We start from the raw sequence: 17,733 nt of genomic DNA, 5'->3' as shown, positions 1-17,733 counted from the left end.
ATGACCTGATTTCCAAAAGGCATAAAGTTAAAGATGACATATTTCTTAAATATTTTAAGCAAGATTACTTTTTTATTTCCATCTTTTACAGTTTCAAAATAACAAAAAAGGAAAAGGGCCCGAAACAAAAGTTTGGGCACCCTGCATGGTCAGTACTTAGTAACACCCCCTTTGGCAAGTATCACCCTAGCTTGTAAACACTTTCTGTAGCCAGCTAAGAGTCTTTCAATTCTTGTTTGGGGGATTTTCGCCCATTCTTCCTTGCAAAAGGCTTCTAGATCTGTGAGATTCTTGGGCCATCTTGCATGCACTGCTGTTTTGAAGTCTATCCACAGATTTTCGATGATGTTTAGGTTGGGGGACTTTGAGGGCTGTGGCAAAACCTTCAGCTTGCGCCTCTTGAGGTAGTCCATTGTGGATTTTGAGGTGTGTTTAGGATCGTTATCCTGTTGTAGAAGCCATCCTCTTCATCTTCAGCTTTTTTTTTATAGACGGTGTGATGTTTGCTTCCAGAATTTGCTGGTATTTAATTGAATTCATTCTTCCCTCTACCAGTGAAATGTTCTCTGTGCTACTGGCTGCAACACAAGCCCAAAGCATGATTGATCCACCCACGTGCTTAAAATTTGGAGAGGTGTTCCTTTCATGAAACTCTGCACCCTTTTTTCTCCAAACATACCTTTGCTCATTGCGGCCAAAAAGTTCTATTTTAACTTCATTAGTCCACAGGACTTGTTTCCAAAATGCATCAGGCTTGTTTAGATGTTCCATTGCAAACGTCTGATGCTGAATTTTGTGGTGAAGATGCAGAAAAGGATTTCTTCTGATGACTCTTCCATGAAGGTCTTATTTGTGCAGATGTCACTGCATAGTAGATCAGTGCACCACCACTCCAGAGGCTGCTAAATTTTCCTGAAGGTCTTTTACAGTCAAACGGGGGTTTTGATTTGCCTTTCTAGCAATCCTACGAGCAGTTCTCTCAAAGTTTTCTTGGTCTTCCAGACCTCAACTTGACCTCCACCGTTCCTCTTAACTGCCATTTCTTAATTACATTATGAACTGAGGAAACTGCTACCTGAAAATGCTTTTCTATCTTCTTCTAGCCTTCTCCTGCTTTGTGGGTATCATTTATTTTAATTTTCAGAGTGCTAGGCAGCTGCTTAGAGGAGCCCATGGCTGCTAATTGTTGGGACAAGGTTTGAGGAGTCAGGGTATTTTTAAAGCTTTGAAATTTGCATCATCTGGCCTTTCCTAACGATGACTGTGAACAAGCCACAGCCCTAACAAGCTAATTAAGGTCTGAGACCTTGGTAAAAGTTATCTGTGAGCTCAAATCTCTTGGGGTGCCCAAACTTTTGCATGGTGCTCCTTTCATTTTTTTCTGCTCTAAAATTGTACAAAACAAAAATAATACACTAATCTTGCTTAAAATGTTGAAAATAATGTTTCATCTTTAACTTTGACTTTTGAAGATCAGTTCATCTACTCACTTAACTATTCACAGTAACAGAAATTTTGATCGGTGTGCCCAAACTTTTGCATACCACTGTATATAGATGCATGTCTTTGTATAAAATGCACGCTGTTGATAATAAGAAGAACATCACAATCTGATTAACAGGCATCTTCCTCTGAGAAACTGAACTTTTTTTTTTGCTTCAGTTAAACTTCTGGCCGTAAAACTGCTAGCAGGTTGCCCAAATGACCTAAGGAAATTCTCCCTTGATGTCAAAATTGGTGGTTCTTTAAGTATTTGGATCAACCCCATGTAAGATCTGTTGTAAAAGATTTTAGTAACAACATGGATTACTCTTTTACTGACGGGTTACTGAGATTCAGATACAGCTGCAATTGGTTTGTTAATATTCTGGAATCTAGAGGAACATGTGTGTCAAAAGCATGAAATAAAGTTGCTCCTGGTGCAGTTCTTATTGTCACACTGTTTTGTTTATGGAAGATACAAGTACATGGAAAATGGATTGCATGTTGCCAATTATTTTAGTGCGATGCAATTTTATAAAAAAAAGACTTACCCTTGGAGTAAGTTGTATTTGACAACACTTCCAAGTGAAAGTATACCAAACTAGAATTTCAACCTTCAGTGAATTCCACTTGCAGTAACACTTCCTGTGCTGCACTCCTTTTGGAGAACTACAATTTGAACCATATTGCCCTGGAAGTTGTTTGACATTGACACTCCTGGGACAACGTGGTCTCATTCTGACAATACTAATTCATGCACTCTACAGTCCTGGATCTTGAATCTGATTTCCCATGCTAAAACGTGCTGACTTCTGCAATCTCGCCCTCAAGTGTTGAGCTAATCCCTTCCCTCTGCACAGCACAACTATGCTAGATATTAGAAATAGCTGAACTCCAATATCCCCCTCTGCTTTTTCACCCCACCTCTCAGTTTTTGAGACCTGCAAAGCAGGCTATTTTTAAGCATGATCAAAATGCAATCCCCACTCTCAATTAATGTTGTCATTCCACCCTCATCTAAACCATTTCTGAGCAAAGGAATCCAAATCTGGTTTATTAAGCCATGTCATCAAATTTATTGTTTTGCAGCAGCAGAACAAAATTACTACGTTACTAAAATAGGAATAACATGGTAGAGTTCATGGGTTGATGGACCATTTGGGAATCTGATAGTGCAGGGGAATGTAGTTAAAGTAAATTTACTGAATTCCTAGTGAATACCTGTGCACTTTCTTCTCTTGTCCTCATTGGCAACTATAAAAGGGCTACTTTCTGGTCTAAATTTAAATTTAAAGTCTAAATTTAGTGGCTGTGAATTTGGTGTTTTGTAAGTTTCTTACAAAGAATTTTCAAAATAGCTACTTTTTGAGTAGTTGCTTTGAATCTACTTAGTTCGTTTCAAGAGTAGTTACCAATTCTTTGGCATAACTTTGGAAAAATAAATTCATATTTTTTCATGCTAAGTTGCTGGTTCTGAGTTGTGCCAAATGTATTACTTAATTTTGTATGATAGTGGTATATCAAGTTGGAAAGCAGAATGAAACATTTAGCAAAACCCCATTTTCTGCATCACTTCCAATAGAAAAGATGCTTCATGTGAATTACCTTTAAACAATTCATATAACAATTACAGCACGGAAACAGACCATCTCGGCTCTTCTAGTCCATGCCGCACGCTTACTCTCACCCCTATACCCTTTTCAACTGCTCATCTTTGTTATTCTTCCATTTCCTCACCACCTCCATTCATTCCACCTCAATCAATGCTGTATCTCACCACTTAACTCTGAGGGTACTATTCAGATTGATGTGCCTAGTAATGTGCTGCTTGAAATTCTGGATATTATGTACTGCCCTGAGCCCCTTAAGCCTACCCCATCATTCAATATGATCATGGTTAATCTGTGCTGGCCTCAACTCCTCTTCTGTGCCACTTCTCCATGCCCCTCTTCCTTGATCTATCAAAGATTTGTCCACCTCCGCTTGAAATACTTCTAATGATCCAGCTTCCTCCATCTGCCCGTGCTGAGAATTCCAGAGATTCACCACTCTGCAGGAAATTTCAATGTACCTCATTTTCAAATGGACCCTTATTTTGATGTCTCCCACTTGTGAAAACATCCCAATATCAACCCAGTTAAACTCCCTCAGGACCTGGATTTTTGATTGGTATTGTTGAACCTTACAGTTGCAATTGCTACTCAATGTTGCCTTTTGACTTAGTTATTTTTGACAATCTTGATCTTAAAGTTAGGCTGTTAAGGCACAGTAGTTCAATTGCTTGCAATCATGTTTACACCAAGTAATGAGGTTTAAAATTTAATTGTTCCCCTGATTGACCAACTCTATTACTTAAAATACTGAACTCGGAACCAAATAATAATTGCTTTTAACACTGGCAGTTAAACATGAGGAAAAAATTGAAACCATATTGCAGCCACAGCTGTGGAGAGGAAAAGAAAAGTTTACATAAAATTGATAAATTCAATATTGAGTCCTAATAGCTGCAGCATTCCCACTTGGAGGATGAGGTGAAGTCCGTCAAGCTGAGCATCTTTGGAAATAGGTTGCCAAAGACATGAAAGTGGGAGAAGCATGATAATTAGTGACATGAGGCTAGAAGTCCTTGTGGACTGAATGGAGGAAAGGCACCTTGTTTGATGTTGTACTCCTTGGGACTTTGAATTTAGCAGTTTTAGAGCCCTCTTCCCCCCCCCCCCCCAAGTTGTTACCTCGCACCTTTTGAATAGTTTCCAGATTGTTGTTTTTACTTGTAGTTTTAGTTTGCTGTATGGTTGCTTATATGTTTGTAGTATGTCTGTAAACTTTCAGTAAATTGTATTGAACCAAATAGACTAGTTCTGTAGTATTTTTTGTCTGCAAAGCAAAAATGTGATGCACTCAGTACACAGGCTTCCTTATCCAAATCAAAAAGGTTTACAATATGGAAGGAAAGCATGTGCTCAAATTCCTTTATTACTTGACTTGCTTGCTGAAAAGGTTGACTGTCTGAACTGCACTATGATGACCATCTAATAAAACAGCTGTAACCACAAGATTTGTGCCTCATTTTTGACTTCTGAAGAGCCTTCTGGACAATATCATCTCCAAATCTAACAACTTGGCGTCATGAACAACATAATTGAGAGGATTAAGAATGGGAAGAATCCCAGATGAGACAAAGCTCCAATGTGCACATTTAACAGGAGGTAGGACTTTCCTCCTAATCATCAGTGAAGCACCTAGTTCTTGCCTTGATGCACAATTGTAAAGAAGTCTAAAGGTGAAGTTAAAACCAGCAGATCCTCTTCTCTCTGTTCTATCTTAAGTGAAGTTAAACAGTACTGATTGGCTCTGCATAGTTTATTAATGTAATCTATTCAGCTGGTCCATTTGAATTTTGATTGTAAAATCTATTAGTTTGAGCTATAGGCCTCTGATAAGTGAACAGTTGTTCTAGTCTACATGTGTAGTAGAAAGAGAATAAAAGCCATGGCCATATTTGAGAAGAAACCTGCTACTACAATAAAAGGGGGCACTGGACTTGCAGTTAAGTGAACAGATGACGGAGGGTTTGAGTTCTTATTTAATCAAAGTATTCCAATTAGAGAAGAATAGTTGAAAAATCAGAACAAAGTATACCATCAATGCAGAGTCTAATAGAATTTGGCTGCTAGATAAAGTTAAATGAGCATGGAGCAAGATCCCAGAGAATGCCTGAGGGTAAGAAGAAAACTGGATGGATGTTAGCAGTCTTATCACAACTAAGAAAAAAATGTTCAGTTATAAAGACAGCATAAGACCAGAAAATCTAAAGAAAAGATGTGTGTTAACTGAACAAATAAGAAAGGAAAAGGAGAATTGTGATAAATTTCAGTCAGTATGACAATTCAAAAAAATCTAAAGAGCAAATCTACATAAACTGAACAAGGGAGAAAGCAAAAGTGTGAACGGATTGAAGTGAACTCTATGAAGCTCAGAGACAAACTGAGACAGTGTAGAGAAGTGCAGAGATCTTCAGGGGGGCAGTGCTGTCATTGATCTTCACCCTTGGGTCACACCCCTTAAATCGGACAGTAATCCAAAACAGCACCTCTTTGAACTGAGAGGAATTTCAGAATGGACATGACACTGATTCAAGCAATAATGTCAATGATGATAAAGTAGGACTGGCAACCATGTGTCAATAGCACTATTAAAGAACAAGTGTATAAAGCTACACAGGAATGAAGACAGGTCCTATGAGAAGTAGACGAGTGTTTTCTCGCAATTCTGCTGAACCACAGAAAATTGATCGATGGTCCCTGTATTGTTGTTTTGCAGCCTTTGTGCAGATCGTAGCTGCTTTTGTTGAGCTCCAACTGATTGCCGGTAATGTAAGCTCTATGTTGCATGGTAAGTGGTGCTCGCATGGAACTATTGATCCAGCGGTTCTGGTTTGGGAAGACCTTGACCAACTTCTGGGGGACAACATCGTCAATGTACCTGGCAGCAACGAAAGTATTCAGTGTTGTCCGATGTCCTCACTCTGTGCACATTTTACTCACAATGAATAGAGCATCTCAAGTAACAGCTGCTCAGTGGTCCAAGTTGTTCACTGTACTGGCATCAAGTATGGGAGTAGTGAATGTAGCTACAGTGCTGCCATTAGACATGGAGGACTATGATGCTCATTACTCTGCAAAGGTAGCAATATGAACAAGAGTGGAAGTCACCACAAAGAAGTGTCCCCACTGAACCCAGATCTGATTCTGTTCACAGACAACTTCTCAATGGTTGAAGGAGAATCTATAATGGCTTTCTTGAAACTGAACTGCTAGCATCAGGAAGTATAGCTCCTAGTACCTCTTCACAATAGGCAGAACTAAAAGTCCTGATTCAGACCTGTAAGGTGGCTGAAGAAAAATCTAGCATCTACAGTATTTATGATTTTGGACATCTGGATTTTTTTTAACGTCGGTCGCCCCTCCCCTCCAATGAAAAGTTGTCAAATTAATGGATGTTAAAGTTGTCAACAGAGGTGACTATATTGAAATATAAAATCTACTCCAAAATGGACATTGAAAGCTATGGAGTGCATTAGTGGATGAGATCGCAGAAAGGCCAGCATGAGAAGGAATTGTAAGAATAAATGAAATGAATCTGACAACTGAAGTTGAGATTTGAGAATTACAAGCTTATTAGAGCACTAAGGGAAAGTGGTCCTAGATGGAGAAGGGTGGGTAGTTGGACAATGACAGGGCATAGTGATAGGGTACTAGTCACAGACAGTAGTCCCACCCATAATGCTGCCTTCTCTTACACAGCAGATACACTCCCTATGACACTTTAGAATGGAAAAAATGACCAGTAAATTCTTCCAATGGTGGAATCAAAAGTTCAGATTACAAGCCTGATAAATGTCAAAGTTGCATGAAAACAAACCTGGCAGCAGTGGACAATTGAGTGCTGCAGCCCTACCTGGGCCATTTTCCCACCTACATTTCATTTCCAGAGAGTCAAGGATACTTAGATGCACTAGTAATAGTGGGCAAGTTCTCAAGGTGACATTGAAAGAGGCTGTACTAGCAAAGAAAACCACTCAGATGCACCAAAAACTGTGATAAAGGACTACATCCCTAGGTCGTATTGATTCTAAATAAAGGACACTTTTCACTGGAAGTGGATGCCAGGAGCTATGCTGACTGATGAGCATTGAATGGTCCTTCCATTGTGCATGTCATCCTTGAATGGAATGAATGCTAGAACTATTAAACAAAGACAAGGAGGGTGTATCCTAGCCTATGGCCCTCCCCATAGTCTTAAGCAGCAGCAGGACAACCCCAGACAGAAAGACCAGACTAAGCCCATCTGAAGACAGACAGACAGACATACTTTATTGATCCCGAGGGAAATTGGGTTTTGTTACAGCCGCACCAACCAAGAATAGTGAAGAAATATAGCAATATAAAACCATAAATAATTAAATAATAACAAATTAATCATTCCAAGTGGAAATAAGTCCAGGACCAGCCTATTGGCTCAGTGTGTCTGACACACTGAGGGAGGAGTTGTAAAGTTTGATGGCCACAGGTAGGAATGACTTCCTATGATGCTCAGTGTTGCATCTCGGTGGAATGAGTCTCTAGCTGAATGTACTCCTGTGCCTAACCAGTACATTATGGAGTGGATGGGAGACATTGTCCAAGATGGCATGCAACTTGGACAGCATCCTCTTTTCAGACACCACTGTCAGAGAGTTCAGTTCCACCCCCACAACATCACTGGCCTTACAAATGAGTTTATTGATTCTGTTGGTGTCTGCTACCCTCAGCCTGCTGCCCCAGCACACAACAGCAAACATGATAGCACTGGCCACCACAGCCTCATAGAACATCCTCAGCATCATCTGGCAGATGTTAAAGGACCTCAGTCTCCTCAGGAAATAGAGACGGCTCTGACCCTTGTAGACAGCCTCCGTGTTCTTTGACCAGTCCAGTTTATTGTCTGTTCGTATCCCCAGATATTTGTAATCCTCCACTATGTCCATACTGACCCCTTGGATGGAAACAGGGGTCACCGGTTGCCTTAGCCCTCCTCGGGTCCACCACCAGCTCCTTAGTCTTTTTCACATGTGTGACAGAATAATCTGTCATTACCTGGAGCAATTGAACTCAGGCTGATATACACGTTATGACATTCAGCCTAGTTGATTCTTGGGTGAAACTAACCTAAAATCTTCAGTCTGCTTCTCAATAGTTTTCTGCTGCCTAGAACAGTCCAGTAGAAAGACATGTCGTAGTTTCTCATGAATGGGTTCTGATACCACATAAGGAACCATTGGGCACTTTGATGCTGTTGATTACTAATTCAGCAGTAAAGATCAAAGGAAAAAGTAGATACACTCTACCCACTGTAAGTGGGTTAAAGTAGCAGAAGGAAGTGAAGACAGACAACAAGCACTGAGGTTAAAGTGCTAGTAACCTCTGACTTGGTGGTTTTACCACTGGACTGCAGTGGTAGCAAACCAGCCAGAAGGCATCAAAGTTGCCAACCACTGGACATGATTTAATTTTGTGCATGATGCTGGTACTGCAAGCTTTTCTACCTCCGAATTTTCAAATGTACTGATTGAAAACATTGAATTCAGAGTCAAGGGAGGGCTAGGGTCAAAATTGTTCTTGGTTTTTCTTCAGCGGTTTAACTTGCTTTACGGTCTCCGATGGGTTCTCTCTTGTTCCTTTCTGTAACTTACATTAGTGAGAAAATAAACATGAGTCCCCAACTGGAAATATGAGCTTTTTCTCTCACCACTACTGCAGCTGTCCTACCACATGCTTTCATTTTTTTTTATTTTGGATTTTCAGCATCTGGAGTTTTTTTGCAGCAACAGGATTTTTTTCATGCTGTATTATGATCACAGCAATCCTTCAGGAAGAACAGCCACGTGAAGCAATTACGTGTATGTTTGTAGTTCAAGTTTATTGTAATGTGACTGCATATATACAACCAGCTAAAACAGCATTCTTCCAGAGCATGGTGTACCCAAATACATACATAAAATAAAATATTACTGCAAATAAGTTAATAAAATATAATTCAACATACATGTTCTCTTGTTTCTCAGTGTTTTTGAAATAGGGCCTGAGTTGAATATTGGTTATTCAGTTTAAAAGTTAAAAGGTGGTGGCCAGAGGGGTTGGAATTGAAGATAGCTAGAGGAGAACAGAAGAGCTTCCTAGGTGTTGCTTCTAAAGGCTAATCTGCTGACCAAAGGACAGAGGATGGATACCAGAATAGGACCTCCCATTGACTGAAGTAGATAGGGGTATATTTATAATGGAAAATCCCTTGTAAATGGTGATGAGGAGTCAATAAGTGGAAGGTTGATGTGCAAATACTGTGATTAAAGGAGGACATATTCTGGATCTTTGCCAATAATTCAAAAGGGATATTATTTCAATGTTAGTAGAATGTTAGAGGACAAGGAATAACTTGACCAGAGCACTGCAAATGTAACTTGGCCCACATTTCAAAGTCAAATGCTGTTCTTAATGTCACCAGTCATAGAGCACTATAACATGAAAACAGGTCTTTTGGTCATCTAGTCTGTGCCTAGTCCCATTGACCACCACACCTGGACCATAGCCCTCTATACTCCCATCCATGTATTTATCCAAATGTCCCTTAAATATTGCGATCGATCCCATATCCACCACTTATGTTGGCAGATCGCACCACCCTCTCAGCTGCATGGCAACTTTGAGGGGTCTGTGGGCTTGAACCCAAGATCCTTCTGTTGCCCCACACTGCTAAGAATCCTGCAATTAACCTTGTACTCCACCTTCAAGTTTGATTTTCCAAAGTGCATAATATGTTTTTCTGGCTTGAACTCTGTGTGCCGCTTCTCAGCATAACTTTGCAGTCTTACTCGCCCAAATCATTTATAAAAATCACAGTGGGGTTACTCGAACACATCCCTGCAGAACGCCACGAGATACTGACAGAATACACTCCCATCTGCTACCACCTACTCTCTGTGAGCAAGCCAGTTTGGAATCTATGCAGCCATATTTCTTTGGGTCCTGTGCCTCGTGACTTTCCGAATGAGCCTACTATCAGGAACCTTGTCACATGCCCCACTAAAATCCATTTGCATCACCTTGTACTTTACATTCAGCAGTTTGTTTTGTATCTATCTCTAAAAGTCAGTCAGGCTCGTGAGGCATGACTTGCTCCTCACAAAGCCTGCTGGCTATCCTTCATAAAACTGATTCTCCAAATGCTTGTAAGTCTTGTGTTTCTGTTAGTTTGCCCAATGTTGATGTAAGACACGCTGATCTATAATTCCCAGAATTATACCTATTTCTTGGTGAATCTGTGGAATTCATTATCACAGGTGGCTGTGGAGGCCAAGTCACTGGCTATTTTTAAAGCAGAGGTTGATAGGTTGTTGATTAGTAAGGGTGTCAAAGGTTACAGGGAGAAAGCAGGAGGATGGTATTGAGAGGGTAAATAAATCAGCCATGATTGAATGGTGAAGTGGGCTGAATGGCCTAATTCTGCTCCTACGTCTTATGCTGTTGTATCCCAATTAATTCTGTATACCTCTATCAAATCTCCCCTCATTCTTCTATGCACCAGGAAATAAAATCCTAACCTATTCAATTTTCCCTATAACTCAGTTCCTCAAGACCTGGCAACATCCTTGCAAATTTTCTTTTTACTCTTTCAATATTACTGTTATTTTTCCTGTACTCACTAAATTATTATACAACTTCAACATATTCCCAGATCCCTCTGCTCTGCCACGCTTCTCAGTGCACTACTGTTCACTGTGTAAGTCTTACCCTGGTTGGTCCTCCCAAAGTTCAACACCTCACACTTGTCTGAATTAAATTCCATCTACCATTTTTCAGCTCATTTTTCCAGCTGGTCCAGTTTCTGTTGCAAGCTTTGATAGTCTTCCTTGTTATTCACTACACCCCCAAGTATGCTAATCAGATGTACCACATTATCATCCAAATTATTAATATACTGTTTATGATAACAAAGGACCCAACACCAATCCCAGCGGCACACTACTAGTCACAGGCCTCTAGTCAGCGAGGCAACCATCTACTACCACCCTCCGGCTTCTGCCACTAAGCCATCGAATTCAATTTACTACTTCATCCTGAATACCAAATGACTGAATCTTCTAGATCAGCCTTCTGTGTGGGACTTGGTCAAAGGCCTTGATAAAATCCATGTTGACATCATTCGCTGTCTTTTCTCCTCCAACTTTCCTGGCAATCTCCTCAAAAAACTGTATGAAGTTATCGTTAGACATGACCTACCACACACAAAGCCATGTTGACTATCCCCAATCAGGCCCTGTCTTTCTAAATGTTTATGTATCCCGTCCATTAGAGTACCTTCCTATAATTTGCCCACTACTGACACAAGGATCACTGATGTATAATTTCCTAGCTTAAATCTTTATTTACATTAAAATTCCAGGAAGAAATTTACATTGAATGTAAATTTGCTCTAATTTGCCCAGCAGTGGGAACTTTACACTATAGTAAATTATTCAGATTTAGCTGAGCTCGACCTAGTACTTTGTTGCATTCTGTGTTGAAGAATATGTTTTACATAACAGGTACACAGAGAGAGCCTGTAAATTGTTGCCACATACGCCGGAGAATAAACCTTCCTCTCATGCATAGCACTGTCTGCTTTGCCACTTCAGTGCCATAAAAAATGAATGAAGTCGGTTTCTGAGTGTTTTCACTGACATACTTCCATAATCTGATGAGTGATTACAGCAGTTTGATTTTGCTAGATTTCCAATGTTTGGTTTTTGGAAGTGTAATTTGTGACTTACTGCACTCCATTGGCCAGCCTCATGCTAAACTTATTAGTTCTTCCCTGGATTAAGTTTGCCTATGATTGTGCAAGAAATGAACAGTCCATGGTTTGAGTTGAGATCCTTCATCATAACAGGAAAGAAAGACAGGAGATAGCCGGTATAAAGAGGTAGGGGCAAGTGGTGCGGCAAAAGCTGGCGGGTGATAGGTGGATCCAGGTGAGGGGACAGATAAGCAGGTGAGAGAGGGGGCAAATTGGGAATGGTGTCAGAAGCTGGAGGTGATAGTGATAGGTGATAGCTACAAAGGCTGAAGAAGATTGAATCTGATAGGAGAGGAGGTGGGGGAGGGAACCAATGGGAGGGATGTGTGGGTAATGGCCAGCTCAATCTTTGTGATTACATCATTCTGTTGGGCCTGAGGGTAAATACCAAGGAACTTGAAGCTGATCACCTTTTCCACCACTGACCTCTCAATGTGGACTGGTGTGTGTTCTTCTGACTTACCCTTCCGGAAGTCCATAGTCAGTTCCTTGGTCTTTCTGATGTTGAATGCAAGGTTGTTGTAACACCACTTGACCAGCTGACTCCTGTACAACTCCTCATCAGCATTTGAGATTCTGCGAATCTAAATTAATTACAAATATAAAACACAAAATGATTGCATAAGTATTCACCCCCTTTAATATGACACACTGGTGCAGCCAATTGGTTTTAGAAGTCACATAATTAGTTAAATGGAGATCTGTTTTTGGAGACCTGTGTGCAATCAAGGTGTTTCAATTCATTGTAGTAAAATACACCGAAATCTGGAAGTTCTGACTGCTGGGGAGTCAGTGTCCTGGCAAATGTTGCACCATGAAGACAAAAGAACACTCCAAGCAACTCCACAAAAAGGTTATTGAAAAGCAGAAGTCAGGAGATGGATACAAGAAAATTTCCAAGTCCCTGAACATCCCTTGGACTACAGTTGTCAATCATCAAGAAATGGAAAGAATATGACATAGCTGTACATCTGCCTAGAGCAAGCTGTCCTCAAAAACTGAGTGACCATGCAAGGAGGGGACTAGTGAGGGAGGCCACCAAGAGTCCTATGACAACTCTGGAGGAGTTAAAAGCTTCAGTGGCTGAGATGGGAGAGACTGCGCATACAACTGTTGCCCAAGTGCTTCACCAGTCACAGCTTTATGGGAGGTGGCAAAGGGAAACCACTGTTGGGGGAAAAAAATCTCATGCAACATATGGGAGACTCTGAAGTCTGCTGGAAGAAGGTTCTATTGTCTGATGGCCATCCATAAGCCAAACACCACACATCATTGGAAACACACCATTATATGTTATATAATGAAGAATCCAGCTTGTTCTTTTGCTTCAGGCTTTGGAACCTTAATGTCAAATTCTTGGGAGGCTTCTATTGAAAGATCTGTCTCTGAACACAATGTGTTTGAGTTGGATTTGAAGTTGTAATCCCTCTAGAGTACATTGGTTGGTTTGAGAAAGAAGTGGTGTGGGATATTTGTATGAAAATCTATAATGGTGTGAGTGAGGAACATAAAAAGTTGTTTTTTTTTGTAGGAAAGTTACTGAACAGGGCATCAAAAGTTTGGGTGAGGCATCGCTTTATATATTAACTGAAGAAACTAGAAAACAACTAATTTAGAGCACTGTCATGATAAAGAGCTGGAGATAATGTGAATAAGTGTGAGGTTATCCACTTTGGGAGTAAAAACAGGAAGGCAGATTATTATCTGAACGGTGTAGAGTTAGGTAAGGGAGAAATACAAAGAGATCTAGGAGTCCTTGTTCATCAGTCACTGAAGGTGAATGAGCAAGTGCAGCAGGCAGTGAAGAAGGCTAATGGAATGTTAGCCTTTATTACAAAGGGAATTGAGTACAAGAGCAAGGAAATCCTTTTGCATTTGTACAGGGCCCTGGTGAGACCACACCTGGAGTATTGTGTACCGTTTTGGTCTCCAGGGTTAAGGAAGGACATCCTGGCTGTAGAGGAAGTGCAGCGTAGATTCACAAGGTTAATTCCTGGGATGTCCGGACTGTCTTATGCAGAGAGGTTAGAGAGACCGGGCTTGTACATGCTGGAATTAAGGAGATTGAGAGGGGATCTGATTGCAACATATAAGATTATTAAGGGATTGGACAAGATAGAGGCAGGAAATATGTTCCAGATGCTGGGAGAGTCCAGTACCAGAGGGCATGGTTTAAAAATAAGGGGTAGGTCATTTAGGACAGAGTTAAGGAAAAACTTCTTCGCCCAGCGAGTTGTGGGGGTATGGAATGCACTGCCTCAGAAGGCAGTGGAGGCCAATTCTCTGGATGCTTTCAAGAAGGAGCTAGATAGGTATCTTATGGATAGGGGAATCAAGGGATATGGGGACAAGGCAGGAACCGGGTATTGATAGTAGATGATCAGCCATGATCTCAGAATGGCGGTGCAGGCTCGAAGGGCCGAATGGTCTACTTCTGCACCTATTGTCTATTGTCTATACTGTAGATACATTGTATCAAATTTAGCATTTTATTAACTTCCAGTATTCCTGATGCTGGTTTTCTGAGGATCTGGTGTCTTGCAGTAGGATTCCTTTGACTGCCCATTGATGTATTTGAAGTGTGTAACTGGGTAATACATATTGCCCTAATTAAATTATTATATTGTTGATCCCAAGATTGAAATGGAGATGACACTGCTGCTCACACTAAGCCACTAGATTTTTTTTTCAAACCTAAAGCATTAGGGAAATAAACCTATCAGCCTCAAGACATTGGTCATAATCCTGGTGTAATACAATACTTTGCAAAAGTCTTGGGTATATATATATAGCTAGGATCCCTGAGACTTTTGCACAGTATTGTATTTGTCAGCCTGGAGTGAAGAATGTTGGGAATGGTAAGGGTGAGGCATTGTGGGAGAGTTGTTGAACAGGTGGCAGGGAAGGAGTACCAGGGGCAGGGGGGTGGCGTAGATGCTGATACAGCTAGCCGTCAGCCACCAGGCAAGGTCATTTGATTCTGAACATTTGGTTTATTGATCATTACAGAATCTCTTTCCTGCTCCCTTCCCCTTTTTCCAGCCATGATTCCATTCTTCCTGTCCCCCTTCCCACTCTCAGTCCACAATAGAGGCTCATATCAGAATCAGGTTTATCATCACTCACATGTTATGATTTTATTTATTTGTGATAGCAGTGCATTGCAATATATAAAATTACTACAAATATCTTAGGCATCCTAGCAATATATATATTATGGGCCTAAGACTTTTGCACAGTGATGTACAGAGAGGAGGTGGAAGAGCTTGAGGCCTGGTGCCAGGCAAATAACCTCTTCCTCAATGTCAAGACAAAGGAGATAGTTATCGGCTTCAGGAGAACTCACACACCCCTCTTTACATCAGTGGCACAGCAGCGGAAACTGCAAGCAATTTCAAACTCCTCGGAGTGCATATCTCGCACAACCTTTCATGGTCCCATAAAGTATCCTACGCAGTCAAGAAAGCTCACTAATGCATCTACTTTCTGAAGAGGTTGAAGAGAACTGGGCTAGGCACATGTATACTTGCATCATTCTACAGATGTGCAGTAGCGAGCATCCTAAAATCCTGCATCACTGCAGCAGACAGGAAGACTCTAAACCGCATAGTCAAAATTGCCCAACATATTACTTGCACCAGCCTACCTGACATCAAGGACAGGTATACAGAAAGGGACCGGAAAAGGTCCAGTAAAATCATGAAGGATCCCACAGACCCTGTATATGGACTGTTTGTACCACTCCCATCAGGTTGGAGGCTATGTAGCATCAATGCCAGGACCACCAGACTCAAAACCAGTTACTTTCCCAACACCTCCACACACTAGCCCACCCCTCCACCACCCTAACTACCATTACTTTATCATTTCCTGTCAGAGTCACCTTACGTACAGACACTCCTGTGCCTAGCATCACTTTATGGACATAAGTGCAATCAATCTATGTATATAAGCTTATCTTTTATGTTTATATCTATTGTGTTCTTTATCTTATTGTGTTTTTTTTTGCTGCATTGGATCTGGAGTAACCATTATTTCATTCTCCTTTACACTTGTGTACTGGAAATGACATTAAGCAATCATGAATTGAATGTTGAATATCTTGTAGGCTTGGTGTGTTATCGAAGCAGAACAGAACTGTTTTGGAAGAAGCCCCTTTTATTTTTCACATTTGAAAGGCAAGGTGCAGGCAGAATTCGTGGATCAATGCATTTCTTTTATTTATGTCTTGTTCCTGCCTGTCTGATGCATGCTGGTTTGGCACATACTGGTTCATGGTAATTAAAGGTGCATCTATATCCCTGAAGGAAGTGTTGAGTCCAGATGCTTGCCTGCAGTCCACAGAGGAGAGAATGCACATTGCTCAATCTTCATTGAATTTTCTTTCTACAATTGCGCATGATCTAACTTGATCATTCTTTTTTTTTGAAGAATGGGCCATAAAAGAAAAAGGTGGTAATAGAAATAAAGTGCTAGTTGTATTATTGGGAAATAAAGCTTTATTGTCAGCTCTTAATCCTGAACTCTTTTTAATTGTCTCGAATAATAGTTTAATATTCATGGTTGTAAGATAGATTGTGGGCACTACCATTTATGTTAGTTTGTGCTCAGTTTTTATTATTGCATCTGATCTGTTTGTAGCCAAAAGGTGCTGATAGAAAACAGAAAACAGACAGGGAAAAGATGGAAAAGCGAACTCCTCAAGAGAAGGAAAAGTATCAGCCTTCCTATGATACAACTATCCTCACAGAGGTAAGATAATTGTCAAACAAACATTTGCCATCTGGGTATTTGTTTTCAGAAATATGTTAGGCATTTCTTTTTGGTTAAGCATGTGTAATGTTTCACCGTGAGTTATTAAACTAGAGTGGTGAGGAAGGGGAGACATAATTAAATGGCTTGTGCATTATGATTTGTTCAGGTTCATTGCTATTTGTTGAGCAAGTTAAAATATTAAAAATAAACTGCAATGAAGTAACTAAGTAACCAGTGTTATTAGGGTAAGGCCTGGTCCATTTGACATTCTGCAATTTTTCCAGCAATTATCCACCATAAACTCTTCTTCACCACCTACCACCCACCCAAAGGGATGGTCAAAGTGTTTAGCATTACTTTGCATTTCAATACAGAATTGGCAATGAAATTTTCTGTCACAGCCACAATAGATCTGTTAATATTAAATGAATACAATATGATTTGTGTTTAATTGGCTTTCCCTGTTTAGTGTTCTCCCTGGCCGGATATTTCCTATGTTAACAACACAGCATCTCCTGGATTTACAAGTTCACATGGCAATTTTACAATAGGTGAAGGGTATGTTTCACTATTGCTATATTCTTAGCACCACGATTTCCACCATGTCAATGTTGGTTTTTAATAGAAATGATTATTCTAATTTCAGGAATGGATCCCCTCATCATCAGCCTGATCCAGTTCCTGCCACCACAGATGTAAGTGGCTTTTTCAGGATTTAGTGTATGCTTCAACAATGATCACAATAAATTTAGGAGTATCGTGCCACATTCAGTGTTCCAGGCCAGGTTTTTCATTGTTATCCCCGTTGTTTCAGTTTTAGATGATCAACCATTCTAAACTCTGTAAATCTTGGAGGAAACTTGTGTCAAAATGCATCCAGCTCTACCTCTCACTTTGGATTCCAGAACTGGGTACTCGATGTTTAACTGCAGCCCACCAAAAAGATATTTCTGGTTGCTGCCCTCCTGCCACGTGTTTTATTCCCCTCCCCCTTTTCTTTTTGCTTTTACCCTTTCATCCTCCTTGCACATCTGAAATAAAGAATGAATGGTTTGTGTAGATGCCTTTTTAAAGGTGTATTATATTAGAATTGAGCATTAATGAATATTATTGAAATTGAAT

General features: G+C 40.4%; 1 protein-coding gene across 2 annotated transcripts in view; it reads left to right on the top strand.

The window, feature by feature from the left end:
* Nucleotides 1–17,733, top strand: part of tfcp2 (transcription factor CP2) — a 119,503-nt gene that overhangs the window by 44,894 nt on the left and 56,876 nt on the right. For both annotated transcript variants that reach the window (XM_073071125.1, XM_073071124.1), the window contains 3 exons: nt 16,498–16,608; nt 17,081–17,169; nt 17,258–17,306. In XM_073071125.1, the coding sequence (XP_072927226.1) occupies nt 16,498–16,608; nt 17,081–17,169; nt 17,258–17,306 (249 nt within the window). The remainder of the gene's footprint in view (nt 1–16,497; nt 16,609–17,080; nt 17,170–17,257; nt 17,307–17,733) is intronic.

This window comes from Hemitrygon akajei, chromosome 18 (assembly GCF_048418815.1).
Source record: "Hemitrygon akajei chromosome 18, sHemAka1.3, whole genome shotgun sequence".
Lineage (NCBI taxonomy): Eukaryota > Metazoa > Chordata > Chondrichthyes > Myliobatiformes > Dasyatidae > Hemitrygon > Hemitrygon akajei.
The sequence above is the reverse complement of the archived record's forward strand: the minus strand, read 5'-3'. Positions and strand labels throughout refer to the sequence as shown.